This window comes from Paracoccidioides brasiliensis (genome assembly GCF_000150735.1).
Source record: "Paracoccidioides brasiliensis Pb18 unplaced genomic scaffold supercont2.2, whole genome shotgun sequence".
NCBI classification, from domain to species: Eukaryota; Fungi; Ascomycota; class Eurotiomycetes; order Onygenales; family Ajellomycetaceae; genus Paracoccidioides; species Paracoccidioides brasiliensis.
Window position 1 is genome coordinate 116,737 of NW_011371359.1, and position 19,130 is coordinate 135,866.

Genomic DNA, 19,130 nt, shown 5'->3' on the forward strand with positions numbered 1-19,130 from the left:
TTGGAGAGCAGACTGCTTGTTGGAACTAGTGGACCTGGTGGAACCTCTTCCCTTTATATATCTTCAATTAATCAACTACTCCCACCTCTATTAGCTATGCATCTCGTCTTTAGCTATAGTTCACCATCAATCAACCTGTAGATACTTGACTTGGTATACACACGCTTACATATTCCCAAACTATGGACCAGAGTTATTCCACCCCAAAGCGCCCCAGTGGCATTCCACGGCCCATGTCCAGACTCCCACTGCCAACCCATTCAACTACCAAATCCGTCAGACCATCCCCATCTCACGAACGACTGCAGGCCGATCCCGGATTGAACATAGAGCGATTGCGAAGACCGTCACAAGAACTCTTTAAGAAGCCTCCACTTCCTTCCCCCGCAAAGTCTCGAGGAACCCTGCATGACCATGACCATGAAAGCAGAAGCAACCAAACCAGCATTTATTCTCCAACAGACAAGCCATCCAGGCCATCACTCTCCGATCGAACTATCGAAACTATAGCTCAAATCCCCACATCTCCCTCCCCTAGCAAGAAGAGATCTACCTTTTTTGCGCCAGAAAGCCCCATGACACATTTCTCGTGCACAGCTTCTACAATAAACAACCGCCATTCGCGACCGTCCTCACGTCAAGATCAATTGTCTGGACCTGTCCTCCAAAACCCCTCTACTGTACGGACCGTATCCGCCCCGCGGACGCCTTCTAGCACCTCCAGTTTGACCCAACCAGTTCTCAAGAGATCGGTTTCATTGGTTAAAGATTCTCCAAGTCGGCCCTCATCAAATGGTCCAAGTATTGAACCAAACCAAAATAAGACTTCCAAAAGAACATCTCTAGCATCAAAGAAAGAGCCAAAGACAACAACGGCTACTCAACGGACTTCCTTTTACGGAGGAGGCAAAAGCATGGCAATGAGGCATGCCAAAGGGCGACTATCACTAGGTACCTCATTTGCGGACCTACCTAGCAATGAGGGAAGCGCTACCAAGGAACCTATTAAGCCATTTGTACCAAAATCTCGAAAGCCGTCTTCGACACTTTCCTCCAATGTCACCTCCCCCACGTCTTCCACATCAAAAATCTCATCGCGGGCTTCCATGACCTCAGACAGTAATCCATCTGATTTAGCCACGCGGGAACTAGACGCAAAAAAAGCAGCAAAATCTTCAAGTGCTTTGCGAGAAAGTATCGCTAAAGCGAAAGCTGCTAAGAAAGCTGCAAGAGAAGGCTCTGTCAAAAATGGTGTGGTTGACAACAATATGGATCCCGTTGACTTCGGCGATCCTTTTGCCCAGTGGTCCAAAACAGACCCCAATAAACGGGTGTTGAAGAACAGGACTAGTGCAGCAAGGACGTCTGGTCATTTAAATATCGCCGCCATGGGCTTGAGGATGATCCCGGATGAGGTAATGACAATGTATGACTTTGACCTGGAAAGTGAGGGCGAGTGGTATGAGAGCGTTGATCTTATAAAGTTTATTGCAGCGGACAATGAGTTCCAGTCGTTACCGGATTCTCTGTTTCCTGACGTTGACTTCGATACTCTGGAGATGAACGAGGATACTAAAGGTTGTCAATTTTGGGGACTGGAAGTCCTCGATCTTCATGGCAACCTCCTTACTACTTTACCAAATGGATTGCGACGGTTACAGCGGTTGCGTTCCTTAAACCTTGCCCACAACCAACTAGACGCGGAAGCCCTCAACATCATTACGGAAATTGTGTCTCTAATTGACTTGAAATTAGCAAACAATAAACTTCAAGGCAGCCTGACACCTAGTATTTGTTCCCTTTGTAAACTTGAAGTCCTGGATCTTCGCGACAACGCCCTTACTGAACTTCCAGATACCCTAGCCAACCTCTCCTCACTGCGTGTTATTAACGTTGCTGAAAACCAACTAACCTCCCTCCCGTTTGAGGCTCTCACTGCACTACCACTCGTCGAGGTCAATGCCCAGAAGAATTGCCTTCAAGGCCATCTTCTTCCTTCAACAGTTACCCGTTTGAACACGTTACAAATTTTGAATGTAGCAGGAAACCGCTTGGAAAGCCTTTCTCCTGCTGAACACTTAGAGCTACCCAACCTCCAGCAACTGTCAGTAGACGCAAATCGGATCAAGGTGTTGCCAAACATCTCTACTTGGAAATCCATCCTTACTCTAACCGCCGAAGACAATGCCCTCTCTGCCATACCAGACGGCTTTTTAGAACTGGAGAACATTAAAGTCGTCGATTTTACGGGTAACAATATAACAACGCTGGACGAGAAGATCTCCCTGATCGATAGTCTCATTTCCTTCCATATTGCGAACAACCCATTAGTGGAACGCAAATTCCTTACGATGGACACCGATGACCTGAAAAGAGAGCTGCGAAACCGCTGCGAGCCCGATGTGCATGAAGCAGGGGAAGAAAATGGCTCAGTCCAGACAGAATTCACCCTAGCACCGGAAAGCCCTACGCCCCCAAGCGCCTGGCGCGTCAGGTCCGGAGGTGTCCTCGATCGCTCATCCACGGATATCTCTGACCTCGACCCAGCAGACATAGAGCCCCTTCTCTCCTCATCCACAGGAATTAAATGCCTCTACCTCCACCACAACCGCTTCCACAACCTGCCAACAGCAGGCCTCTCCCTAATCGCCCACACACTCACTGACCTCGACCTCTCCCACAATCCCCTCTCCTCCCCGTCTTTCCTAACAGCCCCACTTACCCTCACAAGCCTGCAAAACCTCACGCTCAGCGCCACCGGGCTGACCAGCCTAGAACCGCTCCAAGCCCATCTCTCCGCTCCACTCCTTACTCTCCTCGATGTCTCCAATAACCGCCTAACGGGACCCTTGCCTTTCATCCGGTACAGCTACCCGCAGCTAATCACCTTCCTCGTCCCCGATAATCAAATTGAGAGCTTGGACTTTGATGCCGTGCAGGGCTTGCAGGTGCTTGATGTGAGTAATAATAACATTTCTTCCCTGCCACCGAGGTTGGGTCTTTTGGGCGACACCGAGGGTTCCGGTACTGGCTCTGGGTCTAGACCGGGTGGTAGGGGTGGAGCATGTTTGCGCAGGTTGGATGTGGCGGGGAATAGCTTCCGTGTCCCCCGTTGGCAGGTTGTGTCGAAAGGGACAGAGGCTGTGTTGGAGTGGTTGAAGAATAGGATTACACCGGAGGAGTTGAAGGAGTGGGAGGTTGATGAGGATGAAGTTGATTAAGTTGATTGATTGATTGAGATGTAGGTGTGCTGTTATTTCAAGGTAAGCGAGCGAGGGGAGGTAATGCACCGTCCAAACCAAGGTCATCACTGCTCCATTTCGTGATTTTACTTACTTTGAAACTTCCGTGGACTTTTTTTTACTTCACTTAATCATTTATTTACTCAGGGGGTGCCTTTTCGCTTCGTCTTCTTCCTCGAGTTAATCATGGTATGCTGCCCACAAGAGCTCTTGGTTTATAGCGTGGAGCGATTCTCTATTCCTACCTCTGATATCGATTTTCTTTGAGCCTTTCCTTCTTTTTAATTTTTAATCCGTATTGGCAACTTAGATTTTCCCTTCTGGCATTCTATTATTTTTCTTTTCTCTGTCTTTTTCTGTCTTTTTCTATTCGCTATTGCGATCTCAAGAACTAGACATTTTATTTAACTATTTTGTGTGTGTAGAATAATAAACTGGAAATTAGATCATCAGATCGTTAGAAGTATCATTGAAGATTGTCACCAAATATGGTGGGGTCGAACACATCATAACGATCCTTGCATCCACAGATGACATGAGCAGGTTTGAAAATTGATCCATTTAACCAATTCTTTTCCTCTGTAGCAATAGCAGTAAAAGGTTTTCATCCTTTAACCGCCTCGCCTCTAGATTTCGCAATCTCCTCGACAACCCTCGTCCACGTATCCACCCACTTCGGAAATTTATCGTCACTTGTCGTATTCTGCATGTCTTCTTTCTCTCCACTCCCTCTCCCCTCCTCCTTGGCTAGCACACTGCTTCTGCCATTGGTGCCCAGCGGTGACCGGGCTATATCCGCCGCCGCAATGGCGCATTTGCGGAGCTTCATCATATTCACGACTGCATTGTCGATGTCATGGTCGTACAAGGAGCCAGCCGCTTCGTCCACGAGGTTGGGCAACTCTCGCAAATGTTGGATGAGGCGATCGAGTTGGGAGATTTGCGGTGGTGATAAGGGTGGTTGCTTTTGTTGTGCTAGGTCTTTAGATGTAGAAGAGGACGGAGATGTTTTCTTTTCCAGACGTTGGGATATTATAGCTGGGTATATCTGCGCAATGGGGTTGAGGAGGCGGAGAATATGCGACTTTTCGGACTGGAGGCTTGCAGTAATATCTCCATCATGGCTTTTATCAGTGGCCGCTCCTTTGCCGTGAGACGCGTTCTCATCTTCCATATTCCCCAATTCATCGCTTTCTTCATCATCCCAAAAAGCATCCTCATCGCCCCCTTCTTGTTCGGGATTCCACTCCTCTAGCTCCCTAATCCCGTCCCTCACCAGCTCAAGATACTGCTTCGCCTTCCTCGCTAAAAACTCCACAATTCCCTCCTCCGCAAACGACACCAGCTGGTCGCACGTCTTCCACACTCGTCCCGTCGACGCCATGACTTCCGCCTTCTGCTGCTCTGTCACTGTAACTGTCTCCCACATATCACCACCGACTCCCAAGGAAATCACCTTGACATGCCCTGCCAAACTCCTAAACTCCCTCAGCGCATCTTTAACCAGCAATTTCGCTTCTGCATGAAATGCCTGTGTATATTCTGATGGTGTCGTGAGGAGCGCAGCAGTGACCAGTGAAGGGGAGATGGATTCGTTCACCGTTGACAGGACGGAAATGACGGCAGAGGGAGTAAAAGGGGCGTTTACGGCTAGGAGAGATAGCTTTGTTACTTGAGCTTTGAGGGCTGTGGCGGAGGTGGAAAGGAGAGGGAGGGGCGCGGGGTTTTTGTCTTTGTTGTCACTGGGTTTTGATTTGGAGGGGTGGAGCGGGGATGAGAGACTGGCGCAGAATTGGTCGCTGAGAATGAGGGTTGTTTCGAGGAGGCTGGGGAGTGTTGGCGGCATCTTTTTATTTTCTTGGTTTCCACGGTTATGATGAGAAGAGGTACGGGGGGAAGGGGGTGAAGGGTCTGTAGAGGGTTGGTGAGTTAATTAGATGCTGTCACTTAGTTGAACCTTCGAACTATTAGTTGCTCTACAAATTACTGCCAGCAGCTGGGTATCACGTGTTTTGTCAGGCCCCCTAATTTGCATCTTCCTTGAAAGTCTCATGCATGGGAAAACCTCAGAGTTAGGAGCTGGAAAACGAAGAAAAAATATAAAGTATTCACTAGGAAATCTCTATTTTGTGTCGCAAGCCAAAAAATTCATCAAGTCATATGCTCCCCAAGCAGTCAGATCTCATTCCAGGTTCACCTCAAATTGTCAACTCCAAAATGTTCTAACTATAACTTAATAACTAATTGTGCAGAGTGGGACCCCGCAAAATACAACTTGATGAGCAAATCTAAAATCCAACCGCTTATTCCCTTCGTCTTTCGAATTTGCTATGAACTGTTCAGTTAGCGCATTCCACTTCTTCTCATTCTACTTATTTCGCGGGACATATAGATCTGCGTAAACGCATATAGGAAAATATTCGTGACGCAGGGAGTAACTAGGAAGCGGTTTCCGACTCGGTAGCGTGGCGAATCGGCTGTGAGATGGAGGGGGTAACTAATTGTCAGCAAATGATTGTGCCGGGTATCATTTCGTTTCCGGGGGAAACGATCATTGCACGGGTGTGTCCACGCTCAATAAATGTGTGTTACATATCTAACTCACATTTTCGGTAACTAGATGTTAGTTAGTTGTGATGATCGAAGATGTTTGGACAAACATATTGTACAGCGCTGCAGATACGATCCTTGTTCTAACTGCATTGGAGTTTCGCGAGTTCCAGCCAACCTGGATAGCATGGGCTGTTACATGAGAAAGTATTAATTAGCATTTCAGTATGCCGCTCGGGGAATTCTAGATGTGTGAATCCAAACCTACCATTTGGGTAGCTGTGAAAGTGGCTCTGTCATAATGCCCCACGAAACCCATTTGTTGAGCTTATTGCTATCCACAACATACATGAATATCAAGAAGGGAAGACCCCGTATTTGGCCCACCATGGTTGGAATGGTGAGAGACATAAATTTCTGATATGTACGCCAGTCCTATCACTGTTATCCTGTGGAGCACCTATACATGTAGTTAGTATTATCCAAACAGAATCACGAAGGTCAGTTTCAGTGCACGTACACTTTGTGGAATAGTCAAGAGATTTATTTTGAACGTGTCAAAGCCGATTTTTCTCAATGTCAAGGTAAGAGACATTGCCGGCGTTGTTGAATGGGTAATTATAGTTATCGAAACAAAACTGGCTTGAAGAATAGCTATCTCAGCCCTAATATATAGTTACAGCGGCCATAAATCATAGTCTCCTAAACTTTGAAGCAGTAGTTTTGGCGTAAGTGGTTGCCGATTATGCATACTTCCTTTGCTTGGATCGTCTCTAATAACTCGGTTCACCATAATAACATTTCCTGTATACTTGCACATTTATTTCGTCTACATTGAAAATGTCCCCCTCCGCTGTCGAAGCTCCAGTGATGTTGCTGCTGAAGATGGCAAATCCATCAAGGATGCCGAGTCCCTTGTACCGTGTCGAACATGCTCAGGGTCGAGCCCCTAAAACTCTAGGGCGCGCTGGATCAGTTCGAGTCATTAGATGTGACACTAGTCATTGGCAGGGAGTATAACAATGTCAAGCTGAAGGATTTACTTCGAGCACCAACTTTCAGAGATTTAGCCATGAGTTAGTTCCTAGTGAGTTCACGCAGACTTTTTGCATCGCAAACGGATGGTTGTTGACCTATTTGCTTCAAGTTTCTCAACGCGGTGTGTAATTTGGAGTTTGAAACTTATTAAGAGCTGTATACATTATGCAGCTGGACAGTTATCAGTGATATTAGAAGCGAAGCCAATTATTGCTCCTTCATGTTCATCTATTTCATATTATCCAACTTGTTTCAGGGAGGGCCATCCTGTATTTCCTCTTTAAAATTCAGAAAGGTTCTTGGGCTGGGAGGAAGATATATGAGGAATGCATATGGTTATGTGTATACGTGGGTCTCTTAAGGTCCAAGGAGTTGAAGCCCTCGACATTGAATGCATTTAGATATTTGATACAAGTGGACGTGTTAAAACAAATCGCCAAATTGCCACGAAATCACATGACCTTGTCACTCCAATCAAGTCAAATAACACAATTCCTGTACAACGCCCTCTTGGAGACCACGAACCCCTCGAAGGAAAGGTAACACGATCCATCCATACGGATTTAAGTTGGTGGCAATTTGGGTGATTCGTTTTAAACACGTCCACTGTATCAAACACTGGATACATTTCAGTGTCAAAGGGGCTCCCAGCGATCCAGAGCTTTCCTATTTAGGACTAGTGCTTGCGCATTTTATTTCTCTGCCAACTCTGGACCACGGAGATTTTACAAGCTGCAAACCACAACCACGACATAGGTAGGTTCATATGTGTGCCATACAATATAAACTCCATCCAGAATGCCTACGGACGGCGATTCTCTAATAACACACTCCCTCCTGCCACCTTACACTTTGTCGGAAGACTATGGGAAGTTCGAAGCCCTCCCGCACGGCAAAGTCCGCCGCTCCACCGCCGCAACCCCTACCATTGAAAACCTTCATCGTCGACAATGGCGCATATACCATGAAGGCTGGCTATGCGCCTGATCAACCAAGTGCTGAATCTCTCGATGCGTGCCTGGAGATTCCAAATGCACTAGCTCGAACGCGTGACAGGCGCGTCTACATCGGTGCCCAACTCTCAACGCAGATATCGGACTGGAACGAGGTAACATTCCGACGTCCCGTTGAGAAAGGTTATGTGGTGAGTTGGGAAGCAGAGAAGGAAATTTGGGACCACACTTTTTTTGATGCTGGTACGGCACGCAAGCCGGAGGTGCGTTGTGCAGATCCGGAGAATACGACTTTGGTCTTCACGGAGGCACCGAATGCGATGGCTGCGTTGCAGAAGAATGCTGATGAGATTATTATGGAAGAGTGGGGGTTTGGGGGATATGTGAGATGTATTGGTGGGTAGTTTCCCAATTACCCCATGCACGGTGTTTAAACAACTGCAGACAATTCATATATATTTTAATGTCTACAGGACCAACACTCAATGCCTGGAATGAAGTTCATTCGCTATTCGGAGATCCAGCGACCTCAGATCCGAATTCTAGTGTTTCTCCCATTGAATGCCTTCTCGTCATTGATTCTGGATACTCACATACCACTGTCACGCCCGTCTACAAAGGACGACCGCTCCAGCGTGGTATTAGACGGCTAGAAATTGGTGGGAAATATCTTACGAATTTCCTCAAAGAGCTAGTTTCAATTCGACAGTACAACATGCTTGACGAGACATATATAATAAACGAAGTCAAAGAAACCGTCTGTTTCGTCAGCAATGATTTTACCGCAGACCTAGAACGAACGTGGAAGGGGAACGGGAAACGAAACTCCCACGGGAGTAATGGCGCTGAAGGGATCGTGGTGGACTACGTTCTTCCGGATCCAAATTCACACAAGAAGGGCTTCGTGCGCCCACATGAGAGTGTTCTGTCTGGTAAGAAAAGGAAAGAACTTTTATCAGGCTCCGCACCAGGAATGATGGCCGAAGACCTCTTGGTGCTTGGAAACGAGCGGTTTACTGTGCCTGAAATACTGTTTAACCCAGGAGATATCGGTATGAAACAGTTGGGAATTCCTGAAATCGTGATGCAGTCATTATCTGTGCTTCCAACGGGCTTGCATCCCGCATTTCTGGCAAATATTATGGTTGTCGGGGGAAATTCGCTGATACCGGGTTTTATGGAACGACTGTATGTCATGTATCAATTTTGATAGTATTGTGTTGATGGATGCTGACATGCCTTCTGCAGGGAAACTGAACTCCGGAAACTCGCCTCAACGGAATGCGTTGTGCGTGTTAAAAGGCCAGATGAGTAAGTTCACACCTCCCTCGCTTTCTTTCCCCCCATCATTTTCACAAAAAGACATATATTTCTTGGATGCGATAATTCCCTTTTGCCGAATTTGCTAACCTGCTGTGATGAAATAGCCCCATACGTTCTACCTGGCTAGGAGGATCTAGGTTTGCCAGCAATCGGGAGGCCTTGAAAGAAGTCGCTATAACACGCCAGCAATACCAGGAACATGGCTCTGTCTGGGCGGGAAGAAGGTTTTCTGGGACCTAGAGTACACTTTAATCCGGTTCCGATCGAGAATATATTCATGGCTGAAGATTTAAAATAATTGACTGGATGGGCATTCAACAGATCTCATACCCAACTTTTCTGATGCTGCTGCGCTTAGTGGTGTGGACGCTTTGAGCATTATGCCTGCCGACACGCATGGAGAGACATCCAAGGGATGTTGTATATGATTCGAAAATGGGAGCAGAGTTGATGTATCTCATTGGAGTCGGCATGCATAGCATAAGACAGATTCTCAGAAACTCACTTCGCCTCTGAGGGCGTTGAGGTCTACGTCAGACTCATTGATTGCTAATGGAGCTGTGGAAGTTGCATCACCCCATCAAGAATCAGTTGAGATTGGAATATTATCTTCTTTCCGCCTTCACGCCGTCTTACCAAGTCCAGTCCCGAGGCTCATATCAGAGGCATAATCGTTTTGGCATGTTCTAAAAGGTTTTGCATTCCCTAGGGGCGCTTGGGCTATGAACTGTGATCGCTGCCTTTGAAGAAGTCTCTGTTAGAGCATTAACATGTTTATGTATACCAGGTGCTTCTGCTCTTTCCTCACGAGCAAATACTTCCATCTATGGTACCCGATTCCACCGACTGTGCTATCAACGGGACGTCATGCGCCAAATGCCTGAGCAGTCCTAAGAAGCCACTGACCCGGGTTTGAAAATCCTACCTGCCCAGATACTTGTTGTTTCTGTTTGTTTTATAAGCCTATGTGTAGGAAGTCCGGTAGACCCCTTCTAGTTAGGTTGATCTGTCCAATTTATACCAGCAACCGACTTAACCCTTGAACAATAATACCTAACTGATCCTCAAAGGTCAACCGCATTGCAGCCCCGCAATCTTCAGAGATGTCCCCCATTTGGGAATTCATGCCTCGCTCCCGCCCCCACCGCCGCAATTGTAAATCGGCAGCGTATGTGCCTGGAAGATGGTTATGGTTGGTTCTTATAGTTTGAGAGAGTAGCTCACTGATACATTGTTATGATAGTAGTGTTCTTTCTTTTCCCTCATGTATAAATTGCAACCTACTTTTGCTTCTTAAAATCTGCATTCTGCATCTATGCTGCATCTATGTTTAACTACATAGTCCTCAGAATCTGTTGATAATCTCTCGAATTATTAGTCCTAGAATCTCAAAAAGAAAGGATTTCGTCCATCACCCTGACATCCTCATGAATTTCCCAAGAGACCGTCTCCCATTATATGCGCGAGAAATTTGCCATTTCGTTTACCTGAACATATTCCACTGTCTTCATGAGGCATGCCTCTCGTCAGCGGTTCTCCTAGCCAACATCAACCGGATACGCCCCCAGCAGGTTTAATTCGGAAATTACTTCAGTAACTAACTGTAGGGCGAGCAGCCTTCCCAACCAATCGATTTGGATGAAATTCCTCCATCTGTCGTCAATTCAAAATGTCTTTTGTTTTTCTCCATCCTAAAGCCGTAGATTTCTTAATTTTCGTTTCTAAATATCTACGGAGAGCTTTCATGGGTCAATCTCGTCAACAGCACCGAATATCTGGTGATTGCAAACTTATGGGGAATTGTATGACAAGAGAAGTGTCTCCTGCACCACATTCTTCCACTTCAACTAGAGCACAGACATTGAAGCTGTCGCGGATTCACGTCTCCGGATGGAGCACATTGCAAGCAACCCTTCTGTCAAGACTCAGATGGATCAGCTCTGCAGTCGTTTGTGTCTCCCCAGAGCTGCTTTTTTTTTTTTTTTTTTTTTCTTTTTCTTTTCTTCTTTTCTCTCCCGCAACCGCCCGTCAAGTGTCGGTGGAACTGTGCCGTGGCAATTGGGGAATATTTTTAGTTTGTATTTGCGGGGCTAGAAGAAACTAGGCTTTGCGATAACTAGTTATTGGTTCGTTTTGGAAAACTAATGGCGACCCCTGAATGGTTCATCGGACGCAATTCTGCATCAACGGCCCACCAGAAATAAATATAAAACAAAATACGGGTGCTATTCTTGTTCACCTTGATGCCCGTACGAGGATAGCTCGGGCAGTCAATTCCTCCAAACATCTAACCTTGGTTCTAACCCTTGAGCCCCAAATGAAGAGGGTTTTCCACAATGAACTTCAGCTCTCATTTACCGTTGGAACGGAGCTCCCAGGCTGGGAGTTTCACAATCCAAGCGTCCTTTTTTGGAGCTCTGGCATTAGAAGGTGGACAAAGAGAATATAGAAATGGGCACCTGTCTCCCTTTTTTTTTCTTTTCCTTTTCTTATAATGTTATCTTCCTGTTGTTGATCGTTTTGAAGGAATGTCATAAGACTCTTTAACTGCTGTCCATTCAAAGCAGAAATAGTTAAGGCATTGGGAGCAAGTCATTAGTTATAGTTACAAGTCAACTCCAGCTATAAAAAATGCGGGGAGAAAACCCTAAGCTTTTTTTTTTTTTTTACTATGTAACTAACTAGTTGATTAAATCGCATCGTCCCATTGAGCCCCCAGTTAAAGTCCGCGCAGAATTAGTTAGGGTTGTGCCCAACTCCGCCTTGTCTCGTCCATTATTTCTCGCGGGCTAATTATCTATTTCTTATAGTCCAGCCACTCGTTAACTAATTATCAGTCAACTAACGCCCCCCAGCCCAATGGGGTCGCATAGCCTGGCCGCACTGACAAGGACGCCCTATCAATCAGCCCCGCCATGCATCGTCTCGTCGACCAGGGCTACAAACACTTCCACCGGTGGGTGCCATGTGTCTCCTGCACAGCCAGCCAGGAACTTGTTCACTGGTCAATAGTAAACGACAAATAATAACTAGTTACCTCTTGTGGCCAGAGCACGGGTTGTAGTTGGTGCGGCTCAAAACCCGATTTCTTTGTATCTTCGAGAACGCGGCCCTGCCCGGAGCTGTTGTTTTATCTTCGATCATTGATTGTCAAAAGTCAGGCTTCCCTCTTTTCCCCTGAATAAGGCGCCTGTTTCATCATCTCTTTGAAATGATTGTTGGGCGTCGGGACTAGTTATTTAGCCCTGCTTGTTCCAACGATAAAAAACCGTCTGAACATCTGCTCATTTTTGCGGGCAACTGCACACTTTCCATACGGCAACCTTCGGGCGTCCGAAAACCCAAGATTTTAACCGCCGTCTTCCCTCCACCGCTGTCAGCTCCCTGACCATGATTTGAGTATAATCTTTTACCACCTCGTCACTTTTATTTTGTTCGTTAACTTAGTTATCGGCGTGGCCTGCTTTTATTTATATGCGAGGGTTTCTTCCTTTGGAGTGCTACTGGCCATGACGACCGCTGCCCCTCCCAGAACAGAACCAAACCCCATTTCATGCGCCTGCAAGCTGGAAAACAGCTCTCTTAAACTTGCAGAATGGCCCCAGCTGGTGGGGCTAGCTGAGTTGGACCAGAGGGCTGATCAGCTTGAGCCTCTCCACTGGCTTGTTCATCCATGTCCTGCGGAACTCAAAGTCACGCCCGAAACCCTCTGTCCAGATGTCGCTACCATCGTAAATCAGTCTTTGTCGATTGATCTGTATAAGCCAAGCGCTCCTCCTTCCACAGATGGTGCCTCAGATGTCGGTCTGTCTGGAGATCGAAAATCTGTTGTGTCTGTATCGCAAAGCAGGCCGCAGAATGGCTCCACTTCGCAGCTCCCGCGCCTCTCGTCCGTCAACAATTCTGATGGAACCCGGTCGCCTTCAAAGTTTTCGCTGGACTCAGCGACTATTAAACGGCCCTTAGGTTGGATTACCGGTAAGACACCGAATCCTTCAAAGGGGCTCAGGGATAAATTAAGGGAGCGTAATACATTTAAGTAAGTCGCAGAGAATATTTTCTTATACACTTGGGGAAATCCCACATCTCTCTGTGATTATTCGCTTGTCAATTAGCTGACATGCAGCCATTAGGGAATGCTCGAGCTGTCTTGACGATATATTGGATAAAAACCTCCTCGGCCTGACTTGCCAACACAAGTATTGCTTGAAATGCTTTCTCCAACTCATCACCACTGCCATGAAGACTGAGAGGCTTTTCCCTCCAAAATGTTGTCTAGAGGAGATACCATCGAAGATGGTACTCGATAACCTGGGCTCCTCTCTAAGAGAAGCCTATAAACTGAAGACGCAGGAATTTGCTACTCCTGAACGAGATCGATGGTATTGTCCCTCGTCAACCTGTGGCAGATGGATCCCCTTGAGCAAATTCAAAAAGAGCCTGAAATCCGTTCAGAAGACCTGCCCGTATTGCCGCGTAAAGGTATGCAGCCTCTGTCGAGGTCTAGCTCATAACAATCTGGATGACTGCCCTCAAGATCATGGGTTGGAAGCTACTCTCGAAGAAGCTGAGAATCACGGCTGGAAAAGGTGTTACAACTGCCACTCCATGGTTGAACTGACTGCCGGCTGCCGGCATATCACCTGTAAATGTGGATCTGAGTTCTGGTAAAGACTCAATACTTTTCTATAATAATTTTTCAACCCAATTTCTTAATAGATTTTTCCCCCCTACAGTTATTCTTTATAAATATCTGACACCTTGTGTTCAGCTACACATGTGGAGCTCGATGGCACACCTGTGCCTGCACGGAAGACGACCAACGTCGCAGGCAAAATGAGATCGAGGCTCGGCGGCAAGAAAGGAACCAGGCAGCTGAAATCGAGGCAGCTGAATTGGCCGCAGCACTTGCTGAGATTGAACGCTTGGAGCGCCAGGAAGCTTTGGAAAGAGAACGATTGGAAAAAGAGCAACGTCAGCGCGAAGAGATGGAGGCCCGCGATAAGGAGATGAAACGAATGATGTATATTTCCGAGAGAGTACGGGGTCTTCGAACAGCACTATCTGCCCTTAACAAGTCCCAGCAGTGCAGACTGAATGAGAGGCATGAAAAGGCTGCGTTCGACCTCCTAGGCAAAACCAGAGCGGACACTTCCGAATTCGAACAGCAACGGGAAAAACTCATGAACGGTCTGCGATTGAACCAGAAGCAACGTAAGGATCAACTGTTAGTTTCACAAACGGCAGAACTCGAGAGCATGACTTTGCGTCACGAAGAAGAGGAGGACGAAACATTTGTGACAATATCCCGCTATCTAAAGGGGAAACCCAACCGCGAGAGCAGGGAGAAATCAATTATCGACAAGCTTAAAATCAGCCAGGGAAATGAGCGCCAATCCATCGAAAAAAATCACCAGGCCGCAAAACTCGAGTTGGAACAGATGAATGACCTAGAAGCAAAAGCCCTTGAAGAAGGACTGAAACCCAACAACCACTCAACGCAAGAAGAAAAGCTTGAGATGGTCTTCAAGCTGTCACTGATGATTATCGCTGACCGCTGCTGGTTCAGTTCCGTCGTGAAGACCCGCTGGCGGATGCTCGAGCAATATAGGTATAGAATGATAGATGCCGGTGCGGACATTGAGGAGCTACCTGCTATCGAGATCGTGCCGAAATATTTTGAGCTTTCGGCGGACTCGGCCGTTGTAGGCGCAAACGTTCCATGCATTCATACCCCTGCATCTACATCTGCTCCATTACACCCTGTATCTCCTGGGGTTCCCGGGTCGCTGCCAGTGAAGACTGTCACTTCGACAGGGCATAGACGAACGTTTTCGCGGCTGGTGAGTCAGTCGCCGTTTGCGTCTCTTTCGGGATGAAAGGCAATCTCTGAGAAACAACATCATAGGTATTTTTTTATTCTTCGGTATTTTCTTGTTGATAGCGAGTTTTGTGATTGGGTAACATTTATAGCGCTTTGATGTATGTTTTGAGATTTATGTTTTGCTTGGTTTGTTGATTTCTGCATTGCATTTTGGACCACCCCCCCCCCTTTTTTTTTTTTTTTGCTCGTTACTATATCTACGTGGAGTCTTGTCATCAACGTAAGCAAATACCTCCAGTATCTGAAGTTGAACAGTGTTTATAAGGAGATGCATGACACTTACTTGAATTTTCGATGATCACATAGGTCAACGACAGGCTACACCAGTCGCGTACAAGCACCCTGTGCTTAGTTATACATTCAAACACATCTGCCATCTGTTTCCAATATGTCTTCTTGGTCAATGTCCTATATACATTTCTTGTCTCATTTACATTTTTTCTTCATTGCCCTGTCTTTAGGTTTTACATTCCTCTCAAATGTTATTAGCAATTTAGTTTCGTGATATCCCTGGGGATGTGTTAAAGAGACCCAACTCCTTATATAACCCAGTTTTTGGCGTTGGTCATTCTTGATCTACACCGATCTTTTTTGATTCCTCCTTTACGCTAGTCTGTGGGAAGGCCGAGAATAAATTTCTTCCTTTCAACGAGCCGTTTCTATAACTACGGGACAGAGGGCTGAAGACAACACAACGCACAAACCGTATTAAACACACAACACACTTTCAATTATCCAGGACTCTTTCAAAATCGTCCGTCATAACCTAAACGCAAGAGATGTCAAACCAATTTCTTCCATTGTCTATGGAAACTAAAGTCAAGGGAATGTACGTACCTAGGTAGTTACTATGGCATCTAAATTCTTCCGCTGGTGAAGTAAAGGGATATAGATGTTGACTGACATGCGAAATTATAGAGACTCCTGAACACAATGGATTCGTCTAAGAAACCTAAGGCGAAGGGCGACACTCCAGAGGCTCCTCGCAGAAGACTATCGGAACGCCGCAGTGCCGGCCCACGCATCAACTACAACGTCCGGGAGTACTACAAAGGCATAAACTTCAATGATAAATTGAAGGTCCCACGTGCAGATCCTCACTCGCAGCCAGGAGGCATTTCAGAAGCCCGCTCGTCTGAAAGTAGTGGCCATATCGCCGCTCCGCCTCAACCCCAACATTCAATGTTGACATCACCAACCAAGCCCCCATCGCCTGAGCTGTTGTGGGATACATGCCTGGAGTGTGTTGAAGTATTCTCCAAGTGCTCCAGAGCCAATAAATGTAAAGTCTATTCGGCCGGGGAGAAATGCCATTCTTGTATGGAGAGAGACAAAATGTGTTTAAAGGTTTGCTCAAACTGCACAAACAACTTTCCCGCTGGTTCTGTTTTTGCTTCCTATTTCCATCTCCCTATTCTTTTATTTCACTCGTTGGTGCTAAACGCCCAATCTCCTTTTCCAGCAAGGGCAAGTAAGCACAGAAGAAGAAAAGTTACTAAATCCATCTCCCTGTCCCATTTTCAGATTCCACGAAATCTCATCCCACGCGTCTCAAAGCTACAGAGCATCACTACCCGAATTGGCTACCTGGAAAGGGAAGATTCACCCTGGGACTTGCTCGAAATAAAAAATCTGAAAAGTGCTCTAGGTGAAGAGCATGGTAAATTTAGTGAAGATTTGAGAAAACACTTCGAGAATATGGGAACAGAAGTTTTACCATCATCTCCTAAGTCCAATTCAGTTCGTCCTAACAGAAACGTAACGCCTACTGTTACAACTTCTGTACACACTGCCAGCCCACGAAATGGGATCTCTATTAAACCGGATGGCAACGCCGCTTTCAGTATTACTGCGGGTACTATTAAGCCAGATCCCGAAGACTCCACTCCCACCAGAATGGATAAAAGCGGCACTAGGGCTGCTCTAGCTACGCACACTGCTTCTGTGAAGACTCTCTTTCCAAAACTGACGTCTACATTCCCGGAGATAGCAAACCGCTTGTTCAACGGAGACTTAGGTGCAGATACTTCGTATGGGTTTTCAATACCTAAAAACAACAATGGTGCTGAGTATTCACGCCCAACCAGCAGCAAGGAACCCACTGCAACGGCTCATTCTGAAAGTGGTTATCGAGTTGCAGCTGTCCAAGCAAATGCGGCCAGCTTTGCTGCGGCACGAATCCCTGACGAACGGACAGGAAGCAGCATTTGGGCATCTAGTACTAATCCCAGCGCTGAAACCCCTGATGTTCTCCCTCAGTTGCTGACAGTGCTGGGATCAATCGACAATAATCTAGCGCGGATTGTTCATGCCATGGAAGTAAAGAAGAATGGAGGTAGAAGTGTCAGGAATGAGTTGTATTGGGAGTGATTGATGGCTGGAAAAAGGGGGGGAAGGGGTTTTGTATCGGGGTCTAGTGGTCGATGGACTGTTATCATTGTCAGTAGTTTGGAGAGTTTGAAGATGTATTAATGAATGAGATGAATGTACTCCGATTTTTTAATCTTAACTACCATAAAGGAGCTACAGTGGGGTGGTGGATACATTCTGGAAATACGGAAATAAAGAGTACCTTGTCTCACAGTGGCCAGTAGAATACCCTTCAGACGGATATTTAGCATCAAGGGAAATAAATAAAACATGATCCCAGATATACAGTTTACCTTTCTCTATATATGTGCAAAGTAGAATACATGTGCTCGACCAAGGAAAAGAGGCCGTTCCACGGGGTTATTTCCAATTCGTAAACCGATCAAAGGATTTATCTCACGAGATATTTTCCCCTGCAGTTTCGTCAATCAATCAATAGTCGTAGAAGCCCTTTGAGCTCTTCTTGCCAACCCAGCCAGCATCGACCATCTTCTTCAACAATCCGGCAGGCCGATACTTGCTATCTCCTGTCTCCGTATGCAGGACATTCATGATGGCCAAGCAGGTATCGAGACCAATGAAATCCGCCAGTGTCAGGGGTCCCATAGGAACATTAGTTCCATACTTCATAATGCTATCGATATCCTCCCTTGTTCCGACACCATTCTCAAGACACATGATAGCCTCATTGATATAAGGCATCAGGATACGATTGGCCAGGAAACCGGGGGAATCTGTGGAGCGGGCGGGGATCTTGCCCATGCGCTTGACAAACTCAATGGCTGTGTCGATGGTGTCTTGGGATGTTTGCAAGCCTGTGATAATCTCGACGCCTTTCTGGACGGGGACGGGGTTCATAAAATGGGTGGAGATGACACGGGAGGAGGCAGAGAGGTCTGTGGGGTTTTTGGTGGTGGAGGCAGCGATCTTTGTGATGGAGATGGAGGAGGTGTTTGTGGCGAGGATGGCATGGGACGGGGCTATTTCTGCTAGCTGGGAGAAGATGGAGGACTTTAGGTCTGGAATTTCGGGCACTGCTTCGATTATGAAGTCCACATCGGAGATGTCTGAGAGGTTCGTGCTGGGAGTGATCATGGAGCGGACTTGGGCAGCATGAGTTTTGGTTATGCGCTCTTTGGCAACGTCCTTTTCGAGAAGTTTGTCTGCAGTTTGCATTGGGAGGAATTAGGTTCTCAATTCGCGTTTAAGGTCATGCAACTCTTCTCTCTTTTCGCTTTTTTTTCTTTATATATATATATATATATAAATAAAAATTGGTGGGTTCATACTGGCGAACTCCATGCCCTTGTCAAGGGAGGCTTGAGAGTTATCTATCAGGGTAACTGGGACGCCAGCCTTTTGAGCTGCAACAAGTGCAATTCCAAGTCCCTGTTTATAAATGTATTAGCATCTAGTTGCCTAATGGCAACGAAATGATGAAGGTGTCTCTAGAGTACCATCTGTCCTGCGCCGATGACACCCAGTTTTTTCACTTCCGCAGCTGCTTGAACAATGGGGGATGTGCTGAAGGACCTTGAGGCCATTGAAGGAACCCCATTGGCAAGGCGCCGCCCTACAGTAATGCGGAACATTGTGTTAAAAGGGCTTGGATGTTATATCGAATGGCACTTCACAAAGATACTGGTTCGGATGTTCGTCGTTGAAGTTCAAATTGTTCCGCGTACAAAATCCTCGCTCGGCGGCCTGTAAATGCACGTGATAGGATAGCATCTTCGGCTGAAAATCGGCTATTCTCGGACTGAGGAGGAT

At 46.5% G+C, this 19,130-nt stretch overlaps 7 protein-coding genes across 7 annotated transcripts; 4 read left to right on the forward strand and 3 right to left on the reverse strand.

The window, feature by feature from the left end:
• Positions 1-182: 182 nt before the first annotated feature.
• On the forward strand, positions 183-3,221 carry PADG_01222 (uncharacterized protein; the record flags this gene model as incomplete). The annotated part of the gene is made up of 1 exon (XM_010759059.1): positions 183-3,221. One exon carries the CDS (start codon positions 183-185, stop codon positions 3,219-3,221), a length of 3,039 nt encoding a protein of 1,012 aa, XP_010757361.1.
• Positions 3,222-3,846: 625 nt separating this feature from the next.
• Positions 3,847-5,088, reverse strand: PADG_01223 (uncharacterized protein; the record flags this gene model as incomplete). The annotated part of the gene is made up of 1 exon (XM_010759060.1): positions 3,847-5,088. One exon carries the CDS (start codon positions 5,086-5,088, stop codon positions 3,847-3,849), a length of 1,242 nt encoding a protein of 413 aa, XP_010757362.1.
• Positions 5,089-5,838: 750 nt separating this feature from the next.
• Positions 5,839-6,387, reverse strand: PADG_01224 (uncharacterized protein; the record flags this gene model as incomplete). Its single annotated transcript, XM_010758529.1, has 4 exons — positions 5,839-5,858; positions 5,903-5,984; positions 6,142-6,252; positions 6,313-6,387. The coding sequence occupies 4 exons, from the start codon at positions 6,385-6,387 to the stop codon at positions 5,839-5,841; spliced, it is 288 nt and encodes a 95-aa protein (XP_010756831.1).
• Positions 6,388-7,695: 1,308 nt separating this feature from the next.
• Positions 7,696-9,346, forward strand: PADG_01225 (uncharacterized protein; the record flags this gene model as incomplete). Its single annotated transcript, XM_010759061.1, has 4 exons — positions 7,696-8,179; positions 8,257-8,971; positions 9,032-9,094; positions 9,211-9,346. The coding sequence occupies 4 exons, from the start codon at positions 7,696-7,698 to the stop codon at positions 9,344-9,346; spliced, it is 1,398 nt and encodes a 465-aa protein (XP_010757363.1).
• A 3,269-nt stretch (positions 9,347-12,615) lies between these two features.
• Positions 12,616-14,985, forward strand: PADG_01226 (uncharacterized protein; the record flags this gene model as incomplete). The annotated part of the gene is made up of 3 exons (XM_010759062.1): positions 12,616-13,145; positions 13,240-13,773; positions 13,878-14,985. 3 exons carry the CDS (start codon positions 12,616-12,618, stop codon positions 14,983-14,985), a joined length of 2,172 nt encoding a protein of 723 aa, XP_010757364.1.
• Positions 14,986-15,923: 938 nt separating this feature from the next.
• Positions 15,924-17,360, forward strand: PADG_01227 (uncharacterized protein; the record flags this gene model as incomplete). Its single annotated transcript, XM_010759063.1, has 2 exons — positions 15,924-16,337; positions 16,515-17,360. The coding sequence occupies 2 exons, from the start codon at positions 15,924-15,926 to the stop codon at positions 17,358-17,360; spliced, it is 1,260 nt and encodes a 419-aa protein (XP_010757365.1).
• A 432-nt stretch (positions 17,361-17,792) lies between these two features.
• PADG_01228 (uncharacterized protein) lies at positions 17,793-18,952 on the reverse strand (the record flags this gene model as incomplete). The annotated part of the gene is made up of 3 exons (XM_010759064.1): positions 17,793-18,523; positions 18,650-18,749; positions 18,818-18,952. The coding sequence occupies 3 exons, from the start codon at positions 18,950-18,952 to the stop codon at positions 17,793-17,795; spliced, it is 966 nt and encodes a 321-aa protein (XP_010757366.1).
• Positions 18,953-19,130: the final 178 nt, after the last annotated feature.